General features: G+C 43.9%; 1 protein-coding gene across 1 annotated transcript; it reads right to left on the minus strand.

The window, feature by feature from the left end:
- Positions 1-942: 942 nt before the first annotated feature.
- On the minus strand, positions 943-26,463 carry FBP1 (fructose-bisphosphatase 1). Its single transcript, XM_081066650.1, has 7 exons — positions 25,823-26,463; positions 15,033-15,195; positions 12,987-13,079; positions 7,436-7,576; positions 4,098-4,235; positions 2,959-3,078; positions 943-1,361 (listed from the first exon to the last, which is right to left on the minus strand). Exons 1-7 carry the CDS (start codon positions 25,990-25,992, stop codon positions 1,170-1,172), a joined length of 1,017 nt encoding a protein of 338 aa, XP_080922776.1. The 5' UTR covers positions 25,993-26,463; the 3' UTR covers positions 943-1,169.
- Positions 26,464-27,553: the final 1,090 nt, after the last annotated feature.

The raw sequence follows: 27,553 nt of genomic DNA on the forward strand, positions 1-27,553 counted from the left end.
TTGGATATTCTAGTCCAGAAAGAGCTAGGGTTAACTAAGGGAGAAACTGTTTATACAGAGAGCCTAGTAAGAAATACACTCACTTGCAATAATAATCTATTTTCTCAAATTTTGTTTTTATGATGAATATTTTTCCTTATGGTAATTAGACCATAGAAATTATTAGGCTTTGTTAGTTCAGTAAAGTGTTATGTTTTTATTTAAGTCACCATTAATAACGTAAACCTTCATTTGTGACTCAGATGATTATACCCATGTATAGGAGGCCGAGAGGTCATAGATGGTCCACCACGAACTTATCTCCAGTTCCCAGAGGTATAAACAGCCTTGCTCAGGTTAGTTCTGCCCAGACCTCAACAGACAACACATAGGAGAAATGATAATACGCCAACTCAGCTTAGTGGACAGGTTGCCTGTGTTCTCATCTGAGCTCTGTAACTCATTAGCTGGAGACTTTAGGGGGATTACCTCATCTCTCTATCATTGATTTCATCATCTGTGAAATGGGTTGTTCATTGCACCTAATTCATAAGGTTGCTGTGAAGATGAAGTGAGTTATCTAATGTTCTATGCATTAACTGTTATTAGTACTATTACTACCATGTTGCTCCAAAAATAAGACCTAGCCAAACAAGCAGCTTTAATGTGTTTTTTGGAGTGAAAATTAATAAAAGACCTGGTCTTATTTTACTATAAGACCCGGTATAATATAATATAATATAATATAATATAATATAATATAATATAATATAATATAATACTGGGTATAATACTGGTCTTATATTAATTTTTGCTCCAAAACACACATTAGAACTGATTGTCTGGCTAGGTCTTATTTTGGGGGAAACACAGTAGTATTTGACACAAAGCATCGAAGATTATTATTTTTGTTTGTTTTGTTTTTGTGGGGTTTTTTTAGAAAAAGGAAGAATATGTTTATTTCGCCTCAATCCACTCAAAATATATTTCGAGCATCAGTGGCATTATATAAATAGCATTTTGGTTAGGCAGCACCAGGCATTACACAGCATTTGATGGTGAGAAATATCCATGCTTTTTATTTCTGCAGTCTAGGAATGTACAATGCACAGTCAGAATGGGGTAGCGCCATGTGAGATAAAAGGTCCAGATAAAAGACAATTCTTTTTGGTGTGGGCAAGGTCGGCTCTTCACTTGCCACCATGCTTCTTGCATATCTCCAAGAACTCAGTCACATCTTCAGGGGACCCTAAGATGACTGGCGCTCTCTGGTGGATGTCAGTGGGAATGATATCCAATATAGCTTCCTTCCCAGTGGTAGCCAATCCTCCAGCCTTCTCCATGATGTAAGCCATTGGGTTACATTCGTAGAGTAGTCTCAGCTGGAAAACAAGAGTAGAGAACAGTGTCCTCACACCAGAAGGTATTACAGAGAAAAGGGATTAACTCCATAGCAAAATAGTGCAGAGCTGGTGGAAGTTTTCAAGGTAACTGATACTCTCCCTTTCCTTCTTATAAGGTTGTAAACCCCCACCCAACACACACACACACCAAGGTCGCATATAAGGCCAAATGGTTAATTTAGTCATTTGGTTAAATTAAGCCATTTATCAAGCCAGAGGCAGGGATAGATTGCTTGATGAAAATGTGAGACAGACCACCTGGACTCAGGACTGAATGACATTTTGGCAGAAGTGATGGTTCCCTTCTCTTTATAGCACGGAAACTGGACCTAATGATTGATTCTGTATGTGTTTTGGATGGAGCTTTGCCTATTCTAAAAGCATTTTAAAAATCCATGGTTGTGTCTGGCTGCAGACATCTGGAAAGCAGACTAGCTCCTCCAAACAGTATAATATTGTTTGCAATTCTATACACATTCCTTTTATAATTCTCCTAAGGCTTGAGGGTTGGGATTTAGTATATTATACGCCTTGGCATTTACTTTTAAATATTAACTTCTTTATTGTATATATTTTCATGCAGTCTGCCTACTGAGCAGACAGCTTTTTGCAGGTGTTTCCTGACTCTATTTCCATACAGGTGTCATGGCCAGATCTGCAAAACTAAAAAAAGAAGGAAACTCCGTATTTGTGTTAAGGAACAATTTGGGGGGGGGGGCGTTAGAGAAAAGTGCTATAAAGCAGGCCAATCACATAGGTTGGGTTGTCCGAGGTGGCTATGGCAAGAGTGGTCTTTTAAGTAAATAGGAATGCCTTCAGTAAAATGGACACCATATGCCATAAACAGAGATCTGAACATATCTGAATATACATATTTCTAACTAACTTCAGGGAATTTTTGTTCCTATTCCTTCTTTCACACTGAAAAAGAAAGACAGTCTGTCTATTGGGGAAAACAAAAGGACAATACCTGGGAAGGAAACCCACTGTCCCTTTGTGCAGAAGAAAAGTGGAATGCCCCTTAGCCAGCATAAGCCAGCATAGCCACCCCACAGCTCGCACGAATGCTGTGGGTGGTCAGTGGGAACAGCTCACCTGAAAGCTCTAGGTTTCCCCAGAGAGTCTTTTTTTCCCCTCGAAAGATATGATTTTCCAAGTAGCAAATGTCGACTCTTTAGTTATTTCTATTTTATGCCTTTTGAAAGCAATCAAAGATAATCTCTGTTTACAATACATATTTGATTTGCTGCCTTGGTAATGCGACTGGACTGCTTCATTTCTCTTTATGAATGGAATTCATTTTGCCCAAGCCAAACCATATACCCCCTGGACGCACTGAGCCCTTTTAGTCCCGTCCTGACCATTAGACCATTACTTATCATTAGCAATGGAAGGGCTCTCGAAAGACCATTTTGAGCTGATCACCAGGACAGCCTTTACTCCAGATAGGAGTATGCCACAGCACCCTACTGCAGAGTCTAACAGCTCTCATAACCTTTCTTTCTTCCTAAGTCAAATCCCTGGGCTGCAAATGAAATGTACTGCTTCTCAATCACTCTTCAGAGGACTCGTTTACCTTTCCTTTGGGGCTCTTCTTGTTTGCTGGGTACAGAAAGATCCCTCCATAGACAAGGGTGCGGTGCACATCGGCTACCATGGATCCCACGTACCTAGACCCGTACGGGGCTGAGTTATCCTGCAAGGTTAAGACCAGCAATAATTAGAGTTGAGGGAAAGAAAGGAAGTACTCTGTGTGTCCTCTACACTAATTCGATACAGCAATTGTTGAGTGAGCACCTACCAGGGGTGTGTTTGGGGCTGTGCTAGGAAATGTGATGAAAACTCTTTTCCCCAGGAGCAGAAAATGGAATAATGGAGACAGCCTCTCACACATCTTACATGGGTCAAATTTCCCACAGAAGCTCCGAGAAGGGTGCAGTTGATTCTGGTTATGGGGTTGGGGCAGGCATCACATAAATGGTACCGCTTAGCAGGACCTTGCCGGTTGAGAAGGATTTTACCAAGCTAAGGAGCTGGGCAAGGGTGGGGTTTCATCTTGAGGGAGAGGGAGTGTATAAGCAAAGGCAGGTGTGGCAACGTAGAGACGTAAATGCTCTCTGTCTGGGGCCTGGGGAGAAGCCTGGTGCAGCCAGAGTACAGGGGGACAGGAGGGGTATCTAAAGTAAGGTGGAAGGAGAGGTGAGAAAGTGGCAAAGAGAGCCTGGGCCAGCTCTAAGGGCCCTGAATGTCATGCTAACAACATGTAGGCTTCTTCCCCAGGACACAGCAGCCTTCAATGGCGTTTGACAAAAGTATGACAAAACTGGATATTCCCACATTGAACCAGCTCTGCAGACAGCCATTTCTTCTCTTTGTATTCAGTAATTGTAACCTCTTTAGACAGATACCAAGATGGATACTCTCAGTCTTGAGACGACTGCTAGAAATCCATCAGACACCATGGAGCAGGTGCCTGGGTGACAGAACCACATTTTGTACCATCTGGGATCAGGGACCCCAGAAGTAAAAAATGTTTTATCGCCATGAACTCATTCATCTGGCTGGCCTTATTATCCTGATTTAATTCTGCCAAGAGAAACTGGCAAAGACTGACAGGGACTGCTTTCATCCCTTCCACCTTTTTCCTCTAGGGTAAATCATGAACCAACACATTTCTGCATAGCTCAGGGGCCCTCCCCCGGAGTCCTCACTTACTGGGGGGAACTTCTTCCTCTGGATGTACTCAGTCACAACAGGGTCGAAGTCTTTGGCATAGCCTTCATTGAGACTGTATATGTTCCCTTTCTTTTTGATCTTCACATCCTTGTCCACCAAAATGAACTCGCCAATGGCCTGTGAAACAGGAAGGAAAGGGGGAGAGGTCATGAGCCGTCTCCTCTGGGCCGGTTTGAGAATGCGACAGGCTGAGGGTACTGTGGGTATGCCCATGCTTGGTTGTGTGTTGTATGGTTTTTGTTACTGAGGTATAATTCACATGTAACTATATTAGTTTCAGGTGTACAACATGATGATTCGATTTTTGTATACATTGTGAAACGGTCACCAGTGCGGGGAGTTTCTCCTGGCCCTAGGGGACACCAGTACGTCCAGCCCACCTCTCCAAGAACTGTGAACAGGACAGGGCCAGGGAAGAGTCAGTGGTGAGACTCGTGAAAAGGAACCAGGGGGCAGACAAGAGGCTGCTGCAGACATTGTCAGGGGATAGAGGAGACCTTTCACTTTGCTTTCAAATGGTTTCAGTAAAAGAAGAAAGAAAGCATTAAAAATCAGAAGGCAGAAATATGTAAAACAGTAGCAAACCCTGAAGGAAAATAAGAATTGTGTCCAAAGCAACACAAGATGTGTGCGCCACTACAAAAAGAAAGAAAAAGTTGGTGCAGATAAGAGGTGGGCTATTAGGACAGGTGGACACCTGAGTTCCACCAGCATGCTCAGGGCTGTTCTCAGCGTTCCATTTCTACCTCGATGACATTACCCTTTTGTATATAAAACCCTGAGTTTTGATTCACAGCACCTATAATGTCAGGTGCCTTGCTCGCTGAGCAAAATGTTTCTTAGAACTCGTCCTTCCACAAAGTCCTAACGCTAAGCTGATGCCTTGAGGGCTTAGCTTCTTCAAAAGAGACTGAAATTTGGAGGAAAAGTGTAGGATTCCTGAGTGTCACTGACACGAGGGTGACTGAGGCTCTGCCCATCTGGGGAGGCGAGTTGCTCCATGGAGGCAAGAATTAAGAAGAAGGGAGCCCCTTCAATACATCTCCCCCCAGCCATTTATTCCCATAGCAAAGATTAGTCGCTGCCCATGTGGAGCCTATTGGATCTAGAGAGGGAGAGGAGGGGGGAGGGATTAAGGAAGGGAGAGAAAAAGAAACTAGAATTAACAGTAGTCACTGAAAGGTGTCCTTGTGAGTGATTCTCCTTTTTTTGCTTTTTTGCTTTTTCGAAACATTTTCACCACGAATATGTAGAAAGATTCTTTTGTAGTCAGAAAAATAAATAAATAAGCAAATAAATAAATAAATAAATAAATATCTTTATGCAAAAAGTCTGGAAAATGAAGCCATCACACAGCACATGCTGCAGACTTCATGAAGCCATGCTTTGCAGACACCCCACCCGGGTACCTGGCCAGAGCATCCAGGGTGTGGCGGAGGGAAGTCTCCTGTACATGGAGACAGGAGACCGAAAAACTTTGTGAAAGCTAAAGCCCGCCAGAAATGCAAATATAGCTGTTGGGGTGTTTTAGCAGAAACTGTCAGCCTGTCCTTGAAGCAAGACAAAAATGAAAAGAAAGAAATGCTAAGCTGGTGCAAGACTCACTCCTGCAGGCATCAGCCAGCAGAGGGTTAGTCAGATTCAGGAGGGCTGCCAGCAGGGGAATATTACAGCGAGCCTTCATTGTTCTTCCAAATACTGAGTGGCCATTCGGTGGGAGGAGGCAAAAGACTATCAAATACACAGAAACTTACTCCTAGAGACACCAGTCTGCAACCTGGAAACAAGGAGAGATTCAATTTTCTTTACACGTGCAAAGGTAACAGAGCAGCCACCAGAAGAATGTCTTGGGAAGAAGGAACTGTCTGGCGAGATGATAAATCAGCACTCACCAGTGATTTCAGAAACTGTCCCCTGGGCTCTGAGAGAACTGTGCTCTGATTCTGCCACTACTTTCCCTGAGGTCACCTCTTTTGGAGGCTTAAACAAGTGCTGTTCCCCACAGTTGTTTATTTATCAAGCGCAGGTCCTTCCAAGGAGGCAAAGTCCAGTTGTGCAAGAGTGTGGAGCACAAAAGTAACCTGCGTTTCGACTGGTAGGACCTGCAACGCACAAGCCCCGGGCCTCACACGGTTCCAGTGGCTGCTAGCCCTTGTGTTCACCTTGTCAGCAAAAAGCATCAAATAAATAACGTGTTTCCTTAATGTCATCCAAGGACGTTTCTAAAACCAAAAGGTATTCATGAACCCAGTTCTTTTCATTATGGTTCATTATGGACCAAACACATAATGAACATGGCAACCTATTGAAGATTATTCTATGGAGTCTATATTCAATGGTGGGTTTAGTTGCGCCGAATATTTAAAGAGACTCCTTGCCCTAATTTATCTGCTCTGTTGAAACTATCATCTCACTGAATAAATGCATCACTCCAATTAATAGACACGTAGAAGAAATTATCCACAAATTAAAACTGCTAACGAATATTTTTCATGGCACCTTGGGCTCCTGTCCGTAAGGTAGCTTTTCTCTCTAAAGTGGACTAAAGAATTATCTTAATTTCCTTCTTTATTTTCACGTGTTTGAGTTCGTTAAAGCCTTGTCAGAGCTGCAAGGGTTAACTGAAGGGTTGCGAGCATGTGCACATCAAACAAATTTGGTAGCTATTGTTGAAGAAACAATGCAGTTCTTCAATTGGAACTCCCATTCACCTCAGGAAAATAAGCTAGTAATGGATATAGTGGGTGGTAAACAGACCATCTACAGGCCCCATCCGGTCCATAAATGTGTCTTAGTTCGCTAGCAAGGTGTTTTACAAATATAGAAACATTACGTTTTTAAAAAAGTCAGTGTTTCTTAAAAAGTCAGTGTTTCTTGATAAATATTGGAAGCCTTGGCAAGACTGGGCCCCCGTTCCCGAATAGTACCAACTGCTGGATCTCTCCAGTTCACCACAGCTCCCACCATCACCCCGGACCTGCCTTCCCCGGCACACTTTACTGATTTATATGGCTTGCCTGGCCTCAACGAGCACTTGAGTCAGTTGAGTGATGTCTGTTGTAAAGATTTCACCTTGGAACAAAGACATCCTCTTATTCTCTGGACAGATATTATTTCTCACCTCAATAATATTCTCGACGTACACATTGTCCTCCATTTGACGCTCACCCCCGTCTCCACCCCATCATCTCTGTCCTTCCACAGGCCTCGTTTCCCACTCTATAGACCCCTGCACACACACACACACACACACACACACACACCCCACTCATTCACAGCCACCAGACAAGCACCTAACCTCCCACAGAGTTTCTCACCGGATCCAGCATGAAGCAGTTGACACCATTTTCCATGGCCAGGACCAACATGGTGGCACTGCCATAGAGTGCATAGCCAGCAGCCACCAGGTTCCGGCCTGGCTGCAGTGCGTCCTTCTCAGAAGGCTCACCTGTAGAGCTCTAGGACCAGAGAGAAAACAAAATGTGTTTTGGTTTTGTTCTGTGGTTCTTTTTTCCAATTCAACCCTTAGCAAGATGCATTAACAAGGTGCTTTCCTAATGAAATAGGACATCTTCCCAGAGGGGCCTTCCTCCACTAATCAGTAATATCATTATATGACCACAGCAGCCTTCCCACATATCCCAAATTTCCTGCATCTGGATCCTTCTTTCCAGTCAGGGCCCTCCTCCAAATTTATTGATTTGATATTCTCTCATTTCTCCATTATCACTTTCAAAAAGAGCATGCCTTCTTGCCAGCGCCCACTAATTTAATCTTATTATAGGCATCAGTGTCTTTCACCTGCCTACTCCATCTTTATTTAAACAAATTAAGACTGGGCAGCAGGGCTGAGCATCTGGCGAGGAAAGCAATTTCATAAGCTCCTGCCAGTTGCAGCACACCCCCCAGTGAGCTGTGTGGTCCACATTACTCGCACATCAAAGAAATTCTCAGAAATATGGGAAATTAGAACATCTCTCCAGAGTCATTACAGGGGAGGGCAGACACTTCCCCCTTTTTTTCACCAGGACTCCCAGTAAAAAATACATAACACGTGCTCGCTTCGGCAGCACATCTACTAAAAATACATAACACAAACCAGTATCAACACACACTCACATGCACACAGAACTACAAAAAATTTAACGAAACAATATGTATACTTTAGAACATTACATGCACGCTGACCTCTTTGTCATTGAAAACACAGCCCATAGGGATTTGTGACATCCGTTTACCTAATATTAAGGAATGGAACACCTTATGGAGATGACTCCTAATTAGTGATTACTAACTGATAATTATCTGCTTTATTAACACTTGATTGGTTTCTTTGGTCCTCAAAACAACCCCAAACAAATCTTTCTGCTTAAGTACTCTCTTCTTGAATTTAAACAGAAATGAAAATGCCCTGAAGTTTAAAAACTACTCATGTAAAAGGAAGAGTCACTAAAACCATTTCTCTGCATGTTTCCCATCCATTTCCCCCTCAATCCCCACTCCATGTGTTTAATAAAATGGTTTTCATCTGGTTGGTTGGTTGGGTTGGGTCAAGTGATTTGATTTAGTTTGGTCTGTATTCACAGGATAACACAGTAGCGCTAAACACAGACTAAACACAGTATTGAAAATTTGAGTTGTTTTCACAACCCAAAATTTTGCCAGTGCACAACCTTGAAAAAGGAACCAGCTTCTTTCAAAGCCAGGGACATAAAGGAAGGACTCAGGCCTCTAACTGTCCTCTATCACAACCATTAACCCTGCCAGCCAGTGCAGCGCTCGCTGTATCAAACAAGGGCAAAACACGTAAACAAATGAGTTGACTGGAAGCCGCTAAAAGCTTGGAGTAATCATTTCTCCACTAAGAAAAGTCCCGCAGAGATTCACCTCGCTCAGAACCATCCATGCCTCCCTGTGGGGAAGGTATAAGAGTAAACTGCCTTTCCCTGAAATACTGTCACCAAATAATCTTAATTTTCGACTTCTTTGCATAGAATAAGAAATGGTAACACTGCCTAGGATCTGCATACTTAAAAGAAATAGAAAATAATGCCATGGAATCACGGATTTGGGGGAATTCCTTTGTAGCCTGACTCCCTTGCGAATGCCTGAATCCCCTCCTCCAAGCCCCCAGCAGTGAAAGCCTTTGCTCCAAGAGCTCCGTTACATCCTCACATGGATGCTCTTGAGACTGTGTGAATAAAGCACTTGGCAAAATTAGAAAGCCTCTGGACCTTTTCTGTCTCAAAGCATCCCTGGCCACCACCTGCATAGGTATTGGTTTGTTTTATTGCATACCAACCCATAAGAAGTATAGGGGAAGACAGCACGGATCCTGGAGACTTGAGTTGGTAGAGGAGAAAGTCAAGCAAAAAAATGTGGTGGGGCTGTCATGTCACCAGAAGTTTTTCCCTCAGAGTGGCAGCTGAACCCTCCTCAGAAGGTCTCACAGGGCATTTGGCAGAGTCCCCAGTAACTCAGCCACTATTGTTTACCTACTATTGCACCAGGAAACTTGGCAGACAAAAAAATATATAAGATGACTTCGCTGCCCTCAACGAATTTATAATCTGCAGTGAACATTGGTTGGTTTTGCCTGACCAGAGTCCATCACCCTTCTTCTGATAACTGCACCTTAATCTTAAGATACTATCTCCCCCACTCTCAGCTCTAGGGATGGGCACATGACCCTCACCTGGCCAACCAGATCATTGCATGCCTGAGGCCACAGAGATCGGTTGAGGGATGGACACGTGACATAAGCCAAGCCAGTCAGAGCCAATCACACAATATGCTTGTTGGAATTGTTGGAAAAGAGACTTGAATTTTCTGCTTGAGTTGCTGAGAGGATTGGATGTGAGCCCAGACGCGCCCACAGCCATGTTGCCACCAGAGAGGAGGGAAACAATAGAGATGAACATGGAAAGTGTCCTGATTACATGGTCTGAGTCCCTCAATGCAGTTGCAGCTGAAGAAGATCTACCTACTGGACTTTCTAGTTACCTGTACCAATAATTTTATTTTTTCTTTCTCCCTCCCTCCCTCCTTCCCTCCTTAAGTTAGTTTGAATTGTGATATGTCCATTGAATTTTAATACACAAAACAATACTAATAATATTAATACCTGTGATTTATTGAGCACTTTTTATGTACCAGGCATTATTTTCAGTGAGTTATACTTAGTTTTCAGTATCTCCCCTTTATGGATAAAGAAACAAGCCATAGAGAGGTTACCTTGTCCAATGTCCCATAGAGCTAGTAACTGTCAACGTCAGAAAGCTATTATTAATAGCTGTTGTTCCATATGTTATTATTAATAAGTCTCCCTGTGCTCAGTAAAGGGAAGTGAATTGGATTCTGAACCTGATAGAACACTTTTAAAACTCTACTTTTATATGTGGGGACTGAATATTTTTAAAGGACCTTGCAAATTAGAATGTGTCCAGTAGAGGGTGACCACGCTTGCAAGAAGTCTAAAAATCATCTCATCTGAAAGATGTTTCACTTAAAGACGATTTATAAAGAGGAGGGGAGGAGAAGGGATGGCAGAAAAGCCATTTCTAAACACGTAAAAGAGTCTCATTTTCTGATGCTCTAAAATGTCAAATGAGAAATAGGGAGATAGATTTTGACTCAATGTTTGGACAAACATTCTAGCTATGATGGTTGCCCAACACCTCAGGGGAATGCTGCCCTTTGTGGATGTCCCCAGCCAGAAGATGGGTGACCCCTCCCAGGTGCTGCAGTAGGAACTGCATGGAACACTGGGCCACATGCCCTCCCAGGTCCCTTTGCAGCCTGTTTCCAGGTATCATGTGGGCAAGGCCTAATATTATTGCTGATTCCAGTTGCAGGTGCTGTGCCACTGAGCAGGTGCCCCAGGGAGCTGAATGGTAGCCTAGAACCATCTCCACAGAAAGCAGGGAAGATCACCTTTGAAGCATCAGGCACATCGATGTTTATGTCCCATAAGCCCAATCAATAAGCTTTCTGAAAACTGAAATGGCTTAAAGGCAGTGTCACATTCATCTTTTTATTTTTTCCCAGTATTTTAAGAGAGTCGCTTCAGGTTTATTGAGTATGGAGACTCAGAGTTGAGTTGTAGCACTCGTAATTCAAGCTGCTGTTGCAAGCTGGTTTGATTTTTTTTAGTTGATAGCCAGTGTCTCTCAGTTTTCTAGTTTTGTTTTGTTTTTCCCTTCAAAGCATTTTTATTTGGGAGAGGGTGGGGGTCGAGGTGGAAACTGGGGCTGGCAAACATTTGCACTGCTTTAGTTTTGGTTGAATCATTAACCAGCGGTCTTCCTTTACATGAAAATTTTTGCTACAAACCTCTCTTGATAAACTATCGATTTGATATGTAGCAGGTAAAATTACCTGCCTCCATGTCTATAACAAGAATGGTATGTTTTACGGTATGACTTGGAAAATAGGGAAATTCTTGCCTTTGCCTTTCTGGTATGAGTATTAGAACCTTCTATTACTCAATTTGATTTTGATGCACATCTCTTGCTCAGCCAAGAAAAAAGCAAAAACCATTCCAAAGAGGAAAGGGTACTGTCCCATGGTGGTCCTACTGTCCATATGTTTGAAATGAGATGATGTGCAATACCAGACAACAAGTCATTTGGAATAATAAAGTGAAAATTAGGGTCTCACTACTGAAGTCAGGGCCATTGTATCCTAGAATAGGAGAGGTGAGAGGAACCTCGACAGTTCGCTACACCAGCCAACTTGTCCTCTAACGTAAAGAAACTGGTTCAGCATCAGCAGCATCTGTGAAGTTTTACTTCTAAATTAAACAAGAAAGTCTGAAGCCAAGATGACAGATTTTAGATTTCGTACTGTTTTATGATGGATCTACAGGTATTCATTCTATTTTGTCTGTATACTTGAATGGTCTTCCACTACCCACCCACCACCTCCAGCACCACCACGACATGCATGTGTACATACAGACTTCAAGAAAAAGAAGGAAAGAGAGGCGCTGGAATTAGAGTTACCTACCCAGGTCACACAGATGGAAGACCGAGGGCAGGGGCCCACGTCCCCAAGCTGCAGGAGTGTGTAGCAAACTCTTTCCATAAATGTACAGATAGTAAACAGCCTACACTGTGCATTCTGTATCATAACCACCTAACCCTGCCAATGCATCATGAAATCAGCCAAAGGTAACATGTAAACAAATGAGTTGACTGTATGTCATTAAAACTGTGGACAGTGAAAATTAAATTTCATATAAATGTCATGGGCCATGAAATAATATTCTTTAGATTATTTTCCTCATCCTATCCTTTAAAAATGCAGGAGGGTTATTTTTTCCTCAGAGGCCATACAAATCAGGCAACGGGCTAGATTTTGCCTTGGGGAGGGTCATAGGTTACAGACCCCTGATTTAGGGGATCTAAAGGACAATTTTGGCATATATAATCTCTGTTGGTGTCACACTTTCCCAGTTCTCAGTTTAATTAGTATTGTCACTGCAACTGCCCACTACTGTCTCTTTTATTTTTAATTTTATTTTCTATTACAAAAGAAAGATATAGTTAAAAAAGTAAAATATCTTTCTCTTCCTACCCATGTTTTACTTCATTTCTCTTAACAACTTAATGGATCTTCACTTTATAGCTAATGCAGAAAAAAATTCATGATATAAACCTACATCAAGCCCCACAGAGTTTCACGATATACATTCTGGTTGTTCCACCAATAATGAAACAGGCCTGGATGCTAGACCTTAACTTTCTTTTTTTTTTTTAAATTAGTTTCAGGTGCATAAGACAAAGTAATACTTAGACGTTTATCATTGATATCTTAACTTTCTTTTTGATCCCACACCAGGGATCAAAAAGATACATTACATTTTACCTTTCTGTAGATGCCAAAAATAGTTCCAATGGACACAAGGCAGTCAATGTTGGAAGATCCATCAAGGGGATCAAAGCAGACCACGTATTTCCCCTAAACAACAACAACAACAACAAATACAATTTTACTTTAAAAATAAACACATTGTAGCAAAATAAAGAGTATACACGAAGGGGGTAAAAAAGGGAATCTAGGAGAAAGTTCAAAAAATATGAGTCTTATTTATACTCTGTCATGGAAAGTATGAGTGGCATTCAGAATGAAAATAACAATGATATATATACTGGGGGCGCCAAAAAAATGTATACAAGTGAACATTGGTCAATGTTGCTCAAGTAGTAATTCTCCGTAATCAGAAGTGTCTGGACACTTTGAGCACCTCTTGTAATTGCAGAAGTCAAACATGACTTGTGACTTGTATCCATCGTTTGTTATTGGTATATATTGAGTATTACAATTTTAATAGTTTTTTCCTTTCTTAAAATGTGTTTCCTAGCAGCCAAAGAAAGAAGCTAAACAAAGTTAGTCATTTATTTCTCATTATTCATAAGGGAAAAAGACATAACTCTTTAGGTGAAGCAAAGACAACAGTAAGATCTATAACAAACTTCTCACGGAGGTCTATAGATGACACTTGGGGTTGCAGTGCTGAGTTCTCAACAATATCCCAACTGGAATTCCCACAGGAAATGAACTACTGTTGTAGTGGGACCACCAAAGATGCTTCCTTTGAATGGGATTGTCAGTGGTTTCCTGGAGTGGCTGGTACCTGTTCTCAAGAGCTCATTGTGCATCTTCCAACTCTGCTTTCTGTGATGTCATGTTGGTAGCTTGAAGTCAACTATGGGGGAGTATTTACACAGTTGATATTGACAACTGCTAGAAATCAGAGATTTGTTTTTTCAAGAGAGAATTAGTTCACCCGCATACCACTGGGGATATTTCCATCTCCATATTAGCTGCTTTAAGATGTGGTTTTTAAATTTCTGCATCAAATTAAGACAATTCTCTGATTCCCTGACCACTTGCTCTTAACAAATCACTCTGACTGATGCCGAAGAAACTACATCATGCAATTTTTGGAAATTAGGAACATGCCTATTAAGAAGGCATATTGTAGCCAGAGAAGTTGGGCTGACCGATAGAGAACATGGAACAACAAATTCAATCCACATGCCTAACACTGCCAAGTACCTGGAGAAGACCCGCAGAGAATAACATGAACTTTGAGTCTGCAGTATTTTAGAAAGGTGTAAAACAAATTAATCAGATAGGGCTCCCTATGCTCTTCAAAAGGTCAAGACTGGGTATCAGGCAGCCTCTTTAAACTCATCTTCTGATTGTTTTTTTCTAACTCTACTCCCTCATGTCCCCAATCTGACTCAAACAGGAAAAGACAGTAAGCCCATATAAATGCACTTCTCATTTCAAGTTTTTCTTTATTATCATATAATTGTTCTATAAAAGCTAGATACATTCTTTTCATTCCTCTTTGCAACAATAATTTATTGTTGACCCCCTACAATGTGCCAGGTATTGTGCTAGATGCTGGAAAATAGAGAAGAATATAATTCATTCTCTGCCCTCAAGAATCAATCACAGTAATAGGATTCCAAATGGATTCCAATGCATAAATCAGTGATAGGGATTGTGAGTGGTTAGATTGGCAGGACAGGTGGGTATGAAGGGTGGGAATTTGGTAGATGAAGATGAAGCAAAGAGGTAGAAAACCGAAGCCAGACTCTAAAGAACCTTGAACATGACAATAAAAAGTTAGGAGTGGAGATTATGAGTATATTTGAGTATCTCCCATGTATGAATACAGGGGAGAGATGATAATGGCATGAATTATGGTGATGGCGTGGACAGGAAAGGACAGCTTGTAATATGATAGTGAGGATGAATCGCAAAATAATGACTCATGTTTCAGGAGGGACGTAGGATGATTCCTAAGAATCTAGCTTGGCTGAACAATTGGAGTCATTTATGTAACTAGAAAAAAAAATGGTTACATTAAAACCCTGGATGGTGGAAGTGCAGACCCACCCTTTTCTCAGGCTCTATGATTATGGCCTGTTTATTTTCTTCCGACACAAGAACACAGGTTGCAAAGGATGACTGTAACACGTTAATGACCATGTCATTGGAGAGGACATCCAGCTTCTTCACTTGATCACCTGTCACGTTGGTAGAGCCAGCAATTCCATACCTAGAGGGAAGAAAAGCCACAAAAATATAAGCCGTGACCACCAAACAATGTAACTGTACACACAAACCCACTGAAAGCAGCATGTAGTAGAATTTAGAACAAAAGGAAAGAAGACACGTGGTTTGGGAGAACAGAAAAGGATGGTTGTCCCTCTAGATTGGCTACTGACTGGAGGGAAGGAAAAATTGTCATTCACCTGTCTGGTACCCATCATAGTACCCAGCACCCCTTTGTGGTAAAATCCATGCTTCTCAAGCTCCTTTTTTCATTATGGCTTCTAAGGAGGCTTTTTTATATTTTTTTGCTCCTAATTATACTCCTCCATGAAATTTTAATTTTAATATTACAAGAATAGTGTATATCTGTTTATGCACTGGTGTGTATATCTGAGTTTTATACACAAAAAGATTAATTTTTTTCACCTCCTCCAAGAACCAATTTTTACCCCCAAAGGTATGGATTAATGCTTAATGAAATCAGTTGAGAGACACAGCAAGCAAGGGATTTTTCTGGGTAGGAGGAGCCTGAGATGTGAGTGAAGCCAAAAGAGTCAATGGTTTTATAGCTGAAAAGATCCTAAAAGAAAAGGAACACTGACTGGTCCCATGACCTCGCTTTATAAAGGCAGATGCTCCCTCTGAGACAGCAATGAGCTTATCCAAACAGGAGTGGCAGAGCAGAGATGGGAAGCTCACTCGGACTACCAGGCCAGGGTTCTCGTGTTGGCAACCCCAGTGACGCTGGCAGGAGTCTTAAGGGCTGGACGGACAGGAAAGCCTGCAGTTTCTACTTTATTTTCAAGGTACCTGCAAGTCAGTAATTGTGGAATTCCCAGAATTCAAGTGGCCTGTCCAAACTGCAGATTAGTTTATTAGAATGAGGGAAGAGGCAGGCTGAATGGAAACACTGAAAGGAGAGGAAAGGTTTTAGACTGGGGATTCACAGAACAAACCAAGAGACTGGATGTGGGGCTGCAAGCGTAGAGGTGTGGAAGGAACAGCGGAACAGCTGGGAGTGGGATAAGGGGCCAACTACACGCTTGGTCGGATTGCTAGGAGCACTCGCCTGGGAACTGATTGTCACGGCATCCACTGTTTCCTCTCCACAAAATGCATTTTCTTGAATTGTTTGTCTCTGGCTAGACAAATGTGAGCCAACACCAGAAATTGTCCAAACCCTTGTGCCTTGTCTGACCTGCTGGGGTGACGGTGCAGAACAAGACCAATGAGATCTCTGCACTCATGGGGCTTATATTTTAGTAAGTGAGGCAAACAAGAAACAAACAAGTGCTCTTGAATGAGTGAGGTAATATCAGATTGTGACCTTCGCTCTAATAAGCCAGGGGATGGTGTGCGTGGGGGGGGGTGGGGAGAAAGAGAAGAGGGGGCGGTGTTAGAAGGTCAAGAAGGTTCCACTGCAAAGGGGCCGTTCAAGCTGAATGATACCTTAAATGTTTTTCATTACAGAAGGGAGGATACAAAAATGCCCTAAAAGAGCCCAAATAAGTCCACCAGTAATGGCTCCACAGAAGAGCTCCATGTTAGAAATTTACCCACAGAAAATAGGGAGTTTGTTTTTCACACATTTCCAAATGGGAGCAGTACTCTGTGCACATTTGCATAGCCTTTTAAACCTGGGCATCTAAACCTGATGCCTGGATCCAGAGAGCTAAGAAATACGAGAAGGGAGACAGAGGAGAGATCTGCACGGCCAGCTCTGGTTGGTGGTGATCCTGGGCCAGTCTCACCGGCCGACGATAGACTGGTTTCCCTGTGACTGTGTCCCAAAAGAAGAGTCCCCATCATTTGACTAGTGGGATTGAATGGAAGTGGGAGAGTTCCTGAGCTACTGGACTGCGTTACTTGAACTTGCATACTCAGCGGCAGGCCAAGAGGAAGTGAGAAGCAAGTCCTACGGCCCCAGATCATGCCATGGCCTGTGAGAGGTTACAGTCAGTGTCAAGGCCGCAGACTTGTCCAGCCAAGACCACCAGCTGCGTTCCTCACTGCTGCTCCAGGATTCTAAGGTGGCTCCTGCCTTTGGGTCACTGAGGGTAGCACCACCTGTTTACCATGGGAGTTGTATAGGTCAGATAAAACACTGCAGGATGAACGCTGTGGGAACACTCACCACAGCTGACACCGAAATGACCTTCTTCACTGCCAACCCATCACAGATAACTGGCCACTTCTCAGGCTCCACCTCCCTGCAAGGTTAGGTGGTTGCCCACCCCTTCCTTCTCTTTAACCTCTGTTGAGGGTCTCTCTTCTGTTGTAACCAAAAGGACCCTTCTCCAACTATCCTCTAGTTGCTTGTAAAGCATAAAAAACAAACAAAACAACAACAAAAAAAACCCCTGGAGGTAGATTATTCTAGGCCCCTCCAACTCAAAGTGCAGGCACTTTATAACTTTTCTGGGACATCTCAGACCTAGTATTAGGAAAGTCTTTGACAAAAGCACAAGAAAGTGATTTTAAGATAGAAACTGTTCAAGAGAATGAGTTCCCAGACTGCCATGTCAACAATAAGGATATCTGACTTTATATCCTATCACTGGGCGGTCTTTGCTTGCATGTCAGCTCATGAAGTGATGTTTCTCACACAGCCCTGCATTTCTGCTCAGTCATGATGAGTTGGGCTAGGCAAATGCTCAGTCAGGCGCCTCCCCACACTCCTCTGGGGAGGCAGCAAATGTCCCCAGGGAATTTATTTCCACAGGTCAATGAAAAGCCAGAAGCAGGCAAGGCTTCCCCGACTTGGGCAAAGGGAAAAATCCCTCAGATATATCCTCAAGGAACTAATTAGCTGAAGAACACATGGAGTTTATTTTCTCCACAAGTTTTCAGAAACTCCCTTAGAAACCATAAATGTCTACATTCTGACCAGCCATTATTCTTCAAAGGCCTTGACAGATAGATGAACAAGAACCTTCATCATATGTTTCAATAGCCACTCGAAGAAGCAGCGTAACCACCTACAGAATCAATAGCAGGCGTGGGCCTCAGCTCTTGGTGACACCACCCTGGCCTTTGCAGGGCGGGTTGAACCCGGGCTTAGAAAACGAATCAACTGAGTTCTAGGCAGACTCTGGGAGAGCCCAGTGAGTTAGGCAGGCTAGCTTCACTTGGAAGGAGTTTCCGTACCAGCCACTGTGATTGGAGGATGTGGCACCCACCACCCTCCATGGGACAAGCAATACCTTCCATACACCACCTGGCTCATTTTTAGATCAGTTCCAAATGTGCTGCTCGTTGGGTCCAGAACCAAGCAGCAGATGAGGCTGCAGGGATGCTAGAAACCATCATACAACCCTGTCAAAGAGCAGGCCAGAGGCCAACTGTGCTTTACAATCAATGAAGAAAGAGAACAAGTCGAAAGGTTGCAGAAGCAGGTGGACCTGAGCAAGCTGTAAACCTCTAGGCTTAGCTGCCTGCCCCACCCTACAGAAAAGCAGTCAGTAGCATTTGGGTGCTCATCAAGCAGGGACAGGGATCTTAGTTTTGACTGAGCCAGTGACATGATCCGCTGAGGAAGCTTTTCCTAAACACAAGTGATTATAGAGGGGAAGGCGACATCACGGGCTTTTCTCTATGGGCTGGACTCTAGACCCCTGGGGTCCAAATGCCAGCTCTGCCTGCCATGTGCTAAGCAACCGTGGGCAAGCCACGTAGCACCTCTACCCTTTGGTTCTTCGTCTGTAAAATGGGAAATTAGTATATCTACGTCATAGTGTACAGAGAGGGGCAGTAAGTGAGTACAGAGAGGGGCATAGTGTACGGAGAGGGGCAGTAAATGAGTTGATACAGGGAAAGGGCTAGAACAGAGCCTGGAAAGTGAGCAGGAGAGTCTGTTCTCATCCCATGCCCACCCCTAACTCCCAGGGTCATACAACCATGCTGAGAAGCAAGGCGGGTCTTGGCAAGAACACAGCCACAGAGACGTGGGTCCTAATGTGGCCTTTCTTTCTCACTGATTATGTATCAAGGTGTCTCAGCTCCCTGACGGATTGCTTCTGTTTCCAGGTTCTGTGACAACGAGCGCCTGTCCATGTGATGCACCTAAGTCACAGCAGCCTGATAGCAGCCATCACTGATTTTAATGGGACACCCCAGGCATCCACCAAGTAAACGCTGGTTATGAGGGGGAGGGGAAACCACAGCCTCTAAACCAGTTTTGCAGGCAACTTCTGGGAAGACAGCCAGTGCCCAACCATGTCACAGGCAACTGACATTAAAAGAAAGTGTGTAGGGTATCCGATGGACACGTGTCCCATTTGGGAGACCACCTCAGGGAAGATGTAGATGCCTGATCACTGCAATGTACACCTGAAGCTGAACAACAATGAATGCCAACTATAATTGTGTGTATATATATATATATATACATATATATGTATATATATGTATATGTATATACTTACAAGAGGCGGAGTACAGCATTGGGAGTGGAGACAGTGGAAATGTGATGGCTTGGTGCGATGTCAGAGAGATAGTGGATGGGGGGAGGGGGGTCCGCAGTGTGAGGGATATAAATGATAAACAGCTAAGTATTACTTTGTCTTGTGCACCTGAAACTAATAAAAAAAAAAGTGCTCCAAGTTCATATCTGACTAAAGTCTCATTGGGGATATTATTTCATTTGAGGTGCTGAGGACATTTAATTTCCATTTTATTCAAATTAGTTGGCTCTGCAACCCAAGTAGATTGGGGCTGTGGGGTGATCCTGTCAGGGTTTAAGCCCCTGTGGCTGTTCCTTTTTAAACCCCTAGAGACACAAAAGTTCTCTTACTGGCATTTGAGCAGCAAAAATCAATTTGAAAAATTGTCTGTAATATCTCTTACTTTTATTGTAAACCTCATTGAAAAATCTGAAAAAACTGTTATTTTAATTCATATGATGGGGATCGCCTTAGAAAAATAAATTAATTTGGTCAGTATTTTAAAATCCTTAGAAATTTGGGTTAAATATTAACACTGTTTTTAAATTGGCATATGGTTTCTAGAAAGGAATGAGCTACAGAACCTGTGATTTACGATTCCTGAAGCACAGCCCCAGACATAAGGTCCAGAGCCAGGACCACACTTAGGGAAGAATTCTCAATAATGTCCTTGATTTGCTAACTTCAGACCATTTCCTCCTGATGTCAGCATGAAAGCCACGACAGCGTGAAGCAGGCAGTCCTTTACAGACAGCACACAAAAGAACCAAGTGGGAAAGCTCATTTTCAGAACACCCAACTGAACAAAAAGGGAGGCAGATTATTATTTAATCCTTATTACTAAAGTCCAAGGTGACACTGACTTGTTATTAATTGATTCTGAGGTAAATGACCAACCATTCACCCAAGCCAGGGACATCCAAGGGTCATATCAGAAATATGTTGAATGAGAAGCACCAACCCGAACAGCTTTGAAAGGTCACAAACCCCAACCTTCGCCAGCCAAAATGGGCCAGTAGGATGCAATGTGGCTGGCTGTGCTTCTGGGATGGAAAGGAAGTCACAATTCAGTCTTTGGAAATATGAAGAAGATAATTCAAGAAATATAAAATAAATCTGATAAAGTTCCCAAAAGTTTAATGTCATAAAGTCTGCAAATTTGAAGATAAACTTGAACATGTGTTAACTGATCTGTAATTCCAAAATTAAAACTTAGGTGATTTATTATTTTCTTCCATCGAAACTGAGAGGACCCCATATATAAAAGCAAATCCCTGGACGCCACTTGAGCATGATGGGAGGTTTATTGTAACTGATCTGTGGGTGCATCATTCTTTAAATATATAATGTTATATATGCCTGAAACATATGCTGGCTGATATGCATGTGGGCAACTACTAAGGAATGAAAAGCAAAATAAAAATAAATTAGTTTACAAAATAAAATAATAATAATCTTCAGCCGAGGAAAACAATGGATGGTAATATTGGTACTCATTAAATGAACCCAGTTCATCCTCACCCAACACTTTGAGGTTGAAAAAGACAGTTGTCTCTGTCTTACAAGTAGGGAAACAGAATCTCAGAGATATTACATCAGTTGCCCAAATCCTCATGGAAATTAAATAGCAGAGCCCGGAATTTCAGCCCAACTTCATCTCTCTCTAAAGTGTGCTCTTAAGCAATGCATGTTCCTGTTCTGCTCCATCCGGTCCTGATTTTCAGCTCTTCCTGTCTGCCTCAGGGCAGACTGGACCAATATCCAGGAGCCAAATCTTTAGTCAGTGCTGCATGCTCATATTCCAGACTGGAATGTCCAACTGCAGGCTGGACCATATCTCCAACTGGATAGCCTTCTAAAACTCTAGTTCAATGTTTCCAAAATGTTGGAATCATCTTATCACCCTTCCCCAGCCTTAAAAGAGCAGCTCCTCCTTTGGAACTCTTTTTGTTTTTGATGGCAGGGCCCTGCTCTCAATCGCTAAGACTCTTCTTTGAGAAACTGCCCTTCTCACCCCCTCCACACTCAAACTTCTCCCAGGGCCTCTCTCTCCTCCCCGCTATTGTTCTAGCTCTGGTTTCCACTTTCCTCGCCCCTTTCCTTTTCCACTGGTTTTCCCCATGTCTTAGCTTTCCCTCTTCCAACTCTGCATTTCCAGTCATATCTTCCCCAGAATAATATCTAATCATGGCACTACCCTACTCAAAAACCTTTACTGTTTCCACTGCACACCCCCCAAAACATAAAGTATTCATTCACCCCTGCCATTTGATGTTCCCCATGTACCCACAATGAAATATCCACAAATACCCCAATGTGTGCATCATGCCTCAATCAAACTGAATGAGCAAATTTTCCAGAAACATTTTCCCACAGGGCACCTTTCCTCACATGACAGCCCAGCCTAAAAGGCTCTCCGGCCCTCAGGCCTTACGACCCTCTGTTCCTGCCCATTGGGATGTCCATCTCGAAGCTCCTCAGTCCTTTGCATTCACCTTTAATTTTGGCACCTCTATGAAAGCATCTTTCAGAATATCTATTGTGTTTCAAAACTAATTCTGTACTTATAGTATATTTCCTACAGTGTAAGTTCTGTGCCATTCTCATCTCTCAGGCTTTTCTAGAACTCTGTATATTGTGGGTGTTCAGTATCATTTTGTGGAATTGAATGGAACCAGTGAATTCTTCAAATAGTAATTTGGAAACACATACAAGGGAAGTCAACTGAACAGGCCTAAAGCAGAAGCCTAAGCCACTGGAAGACCACTTTCTCCCAAAGGAATGGAGATAGAGAAGTGGGAGAACACTGATATTTGAATCATGAATCCATCAGATCCACCTGCAGGCCCCTGACTGGTCTCATGAGAGGACAGAAGGCTGGCCGACCTCCATCTCTCCTGAGAGTGGGCAGAGGAGCCAGAAACACAGAGATAAGGTTTCAAGAACAGTTTGGTGTAAGGCAATGGCTTCCTGGGATACAAATCTTAAATCACATAAAAAAATGTGATTAATAGATGAGATTTAGAGTTGGGTCAGCTTTAACTGATTTTTAAAAAATAAAGGAAGAGATATGTGTTTGGTGCAAGAGCCCAACCAGGGCTATAGGCCAGGTTATCTCATCTTCCCTGGCCTCGGGATCCCCATCTGTACAAAGAACGGTGGGACCAGGTGACTTTTGAGGCTTTCAGCTTAAAACTCTATGATTCTATGAACATCTTATTAGGAGCAAGAAAAGTGGCTAAAGAGCAACTACTGGTTGACAGATAGAGAGAGGGGGAGACAGAACGAATGCTCCAGCTGTGCTCTGGGCTTAAAACTCCTGATGTCTTCCTGATGAGACATCCATGGCTGAGCCCCATAAACTGGTTCCTGTAAGGTCCCTGCAAGTTGGCAATCATCCTGTCATTCTGGGTACATGACGCTCTAGGGGAAGTCTTCAGCACTAACAAGCTATTTGCAGGCATGCTAGCCTTTGCATCGAGGACATCAAAGCTAATAATGAATGTAATTTGGAGCCCTGACTTGAGATCTTGTCTTATTGCTGCCACTCCAGCTGCATGTCATACTGAGACAGCCAGACTCTTATTTTCCCACAGGAGTGCTTAAGTATTTAAGTGTCTGAGTTCCGGTCCTCCCCATCACCAGCCCACATGACCAGGCATGTTCCATGAGTACACGCTGTGTGAAATGTGCTAACATAGGAAAAGAGTAAAACAGCTTGTAATATGTCCATGCAGTGGAACACTTGGCAGCAGTGAAAACAAAGGAGGTGGATTTACATGTTCTGACATTAAAGGATGGTCATTATATACGGTTGAATGAAAAAAACCTGCAGAAGAATATGTTAAGTGTGATCCCATTTTGTTTGCTATTTACATATGAATATATGTCAATACATATCCATGTATAAACTTAGATGAGTATAAAGAAGGACTTGAGAAAATAACCAGTCAAGTATTCAGGCAGTGACACAGATTAGCTAGCATGTCCCTAGGTACACAGGGAGTTCCCTGGTGGAATAAACAAAGACAGCCATATCCTGAAACTCCAGGTTTTGAAATCACTCCTTCGCTCCAGGACAAAAGGCCTTGAGGTTAATCATAAAATTCCTTTTGGCCTGGCAAATGGAGCAAATCTGATAGATAAGAGAGGGTTATTTTGCTAATTCCTTTAGGATGGGCAAGCAGAATAAACCTGGTAGATGAATTTCATTGGAAAGCCCCAGTTTCCCTTCTTCAAGTAGGCAAGGGAAAGTATAAAAGTAAGAGCACTTGTCTCACTCACAGGGCACCCCTATTCGGGACCCCCTCCCACTTGGGAGCTCTGACTCTGTTTTCAATAAACTATCCTCTTTTTAAAACTCTTTGCCTCTCCTGGGTCTGTCTTTCCATTCTCACGAGACACGATCCCGGCCCACACCCAGAAACTGCTGGCAGATCCAACATCATCTACATCATTTGGGGATTCACAAAGACATAGTCCTCCTTCTTTTGGGGACTCACAGGAAAATATTCCTACATCAGCAGGACACCCCAGGGAATGATTAGAGGTGAGTTTCACCTTTCCCTTTGTGTTCTTTTGAGTGCCTTGAATTTTTGTCAATGAGTACAACTTATTAAGCAGTTTGTAATGATAACAACAATAATATTTTTTAAACCTGGCATTCACAACTATCTAGTCTGCAGAGATACGTATTTTACATCGCCAATGTTAGTGCCCTTTGTCCAGGTCCCAGGATCACTAAGGGTCCCACAGTCCCACTAAGGCGCTGAGGTTTCTTAAAAGGTGGGAAACATACACTTCATATCTGATCTTGCATTTCCAAGTTACTTTGGAGTTGTGAAAGGTACTGACACATTTTAAAAATAATACAGGAAGTGACAAGCACTCTTTATTTTAAAAACCCTCTGGTTGTCAGACACAGGCAAAGCTGTGAGGCCACCTCTACTTGTTGTAAATTAAATGTGAAGTAAGAGTTTAACTGAGTGTGTTTCCTAAAGCAATGGCTTCTTAGAAATATATTATTAAGAGGCGCCATAGGTGAAATAGTGATGGAGTCACCAGCTTCCTAACATACCTGTTTCAATTCCTCTCCCAGCCAGGCCTACCCCGCTGCTGGACACTCCTTCTTTAAGAGTCAACTCCATCAACCCGTGCTGTGGGACCAGAGCCAAATAACTTACCAGTAAAGGACGCCAGATTGCAGAGGTTCTAATTTTTCAGATCAGCTATGAGCATCATGTGCAATTTTTATAGTGTCCCTAATGGGAAATGTTAGGAAGGAATAGGAGCAACCTCAAAATCCAGGTACCCTTCAGCTAAAGTGAAGACCAAATAACTACAAAAGGTTGTGCACACCAGAATAAATCAAAGTGTATTTGTGTTGCTTACAAAGGCCTCACAAGAATGTGCCCTTTGAATCCCCATGTCCCGTGATTCCTCTGCTACATACAAGGTGATCTGCAGAGCTGCAGCATGGGTAACACCTCCCACAGAAGAACTTCTTAGAAATGCATAGTCTCAGGTCCCACTAGACCTACTGCACCCTTTGCACAGAGCACTGCTGCTCCTGAGAGCTCTGGCAGTGCAGGCTTCCTTTCAGCCTGCCTGGGAGTTCCCTGGCTCCTAACCGGATTTATTTATGCCCAAGGACATACTAGATTAGAAACTCTACTTGGAACCCCAATTTCATAGGGAATGAAGGAGGTCAAAAAGGAGAAAGAGAAAAGAAGACGCTGGGCCAGCACTTTTTATGTGAGGCTAGGATGGGTATGGCCAGCAGGCAGGTGCCCACCTCACCAGACAGCTTCACCAGGAGACGGAGAGAGATGTCAAGGCATGCTGCTAAGCCCCCGGGGAGAGAGCTGCAGGATGGAGGCAGGGTGGACAGGAAGACAGGCCCCCCGGGCGGTGGGCACCTCCAAGCTTAAGGGAGAGGCTTGAGGGCAGCTGGGCAAACCTGTGTGTGTGTGTGTGTGTGTGTGTGTGTGTGTGTGTGTGTGAGAGAGAGAGAGAGAGAGAGAGAGAGAGAGAGAGAGAGACAGAGACAGAGACAGAGACTAACTCTCAGCTGTCACAGACAGACAGGCTGACAGCAGGAGTGCCAGAGGACCAGGCGCCAGGCTGCCAGTCACATCCCCAGCGGGACAGACCGACAGGATGAGACTTGGCGTCTGAGGCCTGACTCACAGGTTCGCGATGCCAGCCTTGCGCACGGCCGTGGAGATGGCTTTGACCGCGGTACAGAGCGAGTTGAGCAGCTGGGTCATCTCGCCGGTGCCGCGGGCCTTCCTGCCCTCCTCCATGACGAAGCGGGTCAGGGTAATGATATTTGTGTCGAAGGCCGCCTGGTCCGTCATGCTGGGGCCGGGCTGCCGCGCGCTGGGCGGCAGGTGCGGGCAGGGACGAGGCGGGACGCGGCGCGCTCGGGGGGAGCACGGGTCACTGCGGCGGAGGGTCGCTGCTTAGAGTGACTGGCCCAAGACGAGTCCCCGCCGGTGTGTCCTGCGGGGAGCCTATAGGCGCCAGGTCAAGGTCCCGCCTCGGGAACACCTCCGCGCCCGGCCCCGCCCCCTCCAACTTGGCGCCGCGCCCGCTCCATCCACAGGACGTCCGGCACTTTTTCTCATCTTCCTTCCTCCTCCAGCCTCGCTGTCCCCACCGCTGGCCCTGGCCACCACCTCCGCTTCCTTCGCGGTTGCCCAACCAGCCTCGGCGCCCGCTGGGGACGGCCACTGGCATTGGGGACCGTTGCTGTGGGCCACTTGCGTTATCACTTTCAGTCCCTGCAACGAACGACCTGTCACGGAGATAGTTCACGATGTCCCCCCAACACAAAACGGAAGTCCGGAAGGCTACATAACTTCAGCGTAGCACAGCTGGTCACTGACAGCTGCGTTCCTTCCTCCACTGTCGCCTCCTGCCCCCGTCCCCACCCCCTGCCCTCTGTTCCATCCATCCCTGCTGGGCCTGTCAACTAGATCCCCTGGCAAACCCAAGAAGGGGATTTCCCTGTCCCTCACCTGTCTGATGGTCCACGTCTGGGTCCTTCTCAAGAGTCAGGCCTCTTCTCAAGATTCCTATAATTCGACAGCTCTTGGGGAGACCTTAGTTTCCAATACCTCCATTTTAAAGAGAAAACAGTGTGAGCAGACACAGGGAAATGTCTCCAAGATGCTACACTGAGGCCAGAAGCTCAGTGTCCCATTTCCTGACCATCATTTTGTGGCCACAATGCTGTTGTCCTAAGGCAGTTCAGGCACTGATTCATGGAACACATTTATTGAGCACCTACTATGTGCCCGGCACGTCCTATGCACTGGGGATAGAGCCTGAACAAAATAGATAAAACACCCGACTCCTTTGCTGTAGAAGGGGCCAGCAATACGAGACCTGAAAACTGACGACTGGATTCAGTCACGGGGACCTGGCTGGTGTGTTGATGCTGGTTCCCAGGGTTGTGAGATGGGGACCTCTGGATGAGGGCAGGTGCTGGTACTACCAAGAAAAATGGTTACTGTCTCTTCATAGCCCAAGGGGACACTGATACCATTGCAGAGAGAGCAGACCTTTTAAGGGTCCACTTAACTCTTTGTTCCTCTGGCAGCTTTTCAGGGGAAACGCTGCAGAGTGTTAAAGGGGGGAAGGAAGCCTTGGAAGAGAAATATTTCCTTAACTATAAAATCTGAAATGTGATGACTTGTATTTTTGGCCTAGCAACTAGTTATAGCAGCTCTGTTCAAGAGTTTGCCCCTTTATGTGTCAGACATTTAGTTCCTCGGGATCTCAGATCAGCCAGCACTGTAACAGTTGACTAGTCCACCTCTGCCCTCCTGAAGTTTAATCTCTTGGAAACCATCCCTGGTAAGAGGTGAAGAGCTCAAGATTGGGATTGAGCAGGCATGCTACATTCCCTGCTTC

This window comes from Rhinolophus hipposideros, assembly GCF_964194185.1.
Source record: "Rhinolophus hipposideros genome assembly, chromosome: 11".
NCBI lineage: Eukaryota > Metazoa > Chordata > Mammalia > Chiroptera > Rhinolophidae > Rhinolophus > Rhinolophus hipposideros.

Excerpts from the sequence above, each read along its gene's own strand:
- FBP1 (XM_081066650.1), bottom strand. The coding sequence starts at position 25,992 with ATGACGGACCAGGCGGCCTTCGACACAAATATCATTACCCTGACCCGC. Across the intron at positions 3,079-4,097 it reads AGAGGAAGAAGTTCCCCCCA|GATAACTCAGCCCCGTACGG; the intron begins GTAAGTGAGGAC and ends TTAACCTTGCAG. Across the intron at positions 1,362-2,958 it reads AGAAGAGCCCCAAAGGAAAG|CTGAGACTACTCTACGAATG; the intron begins GTAAACGAGTCC and ends CTTGTTTTCCAG.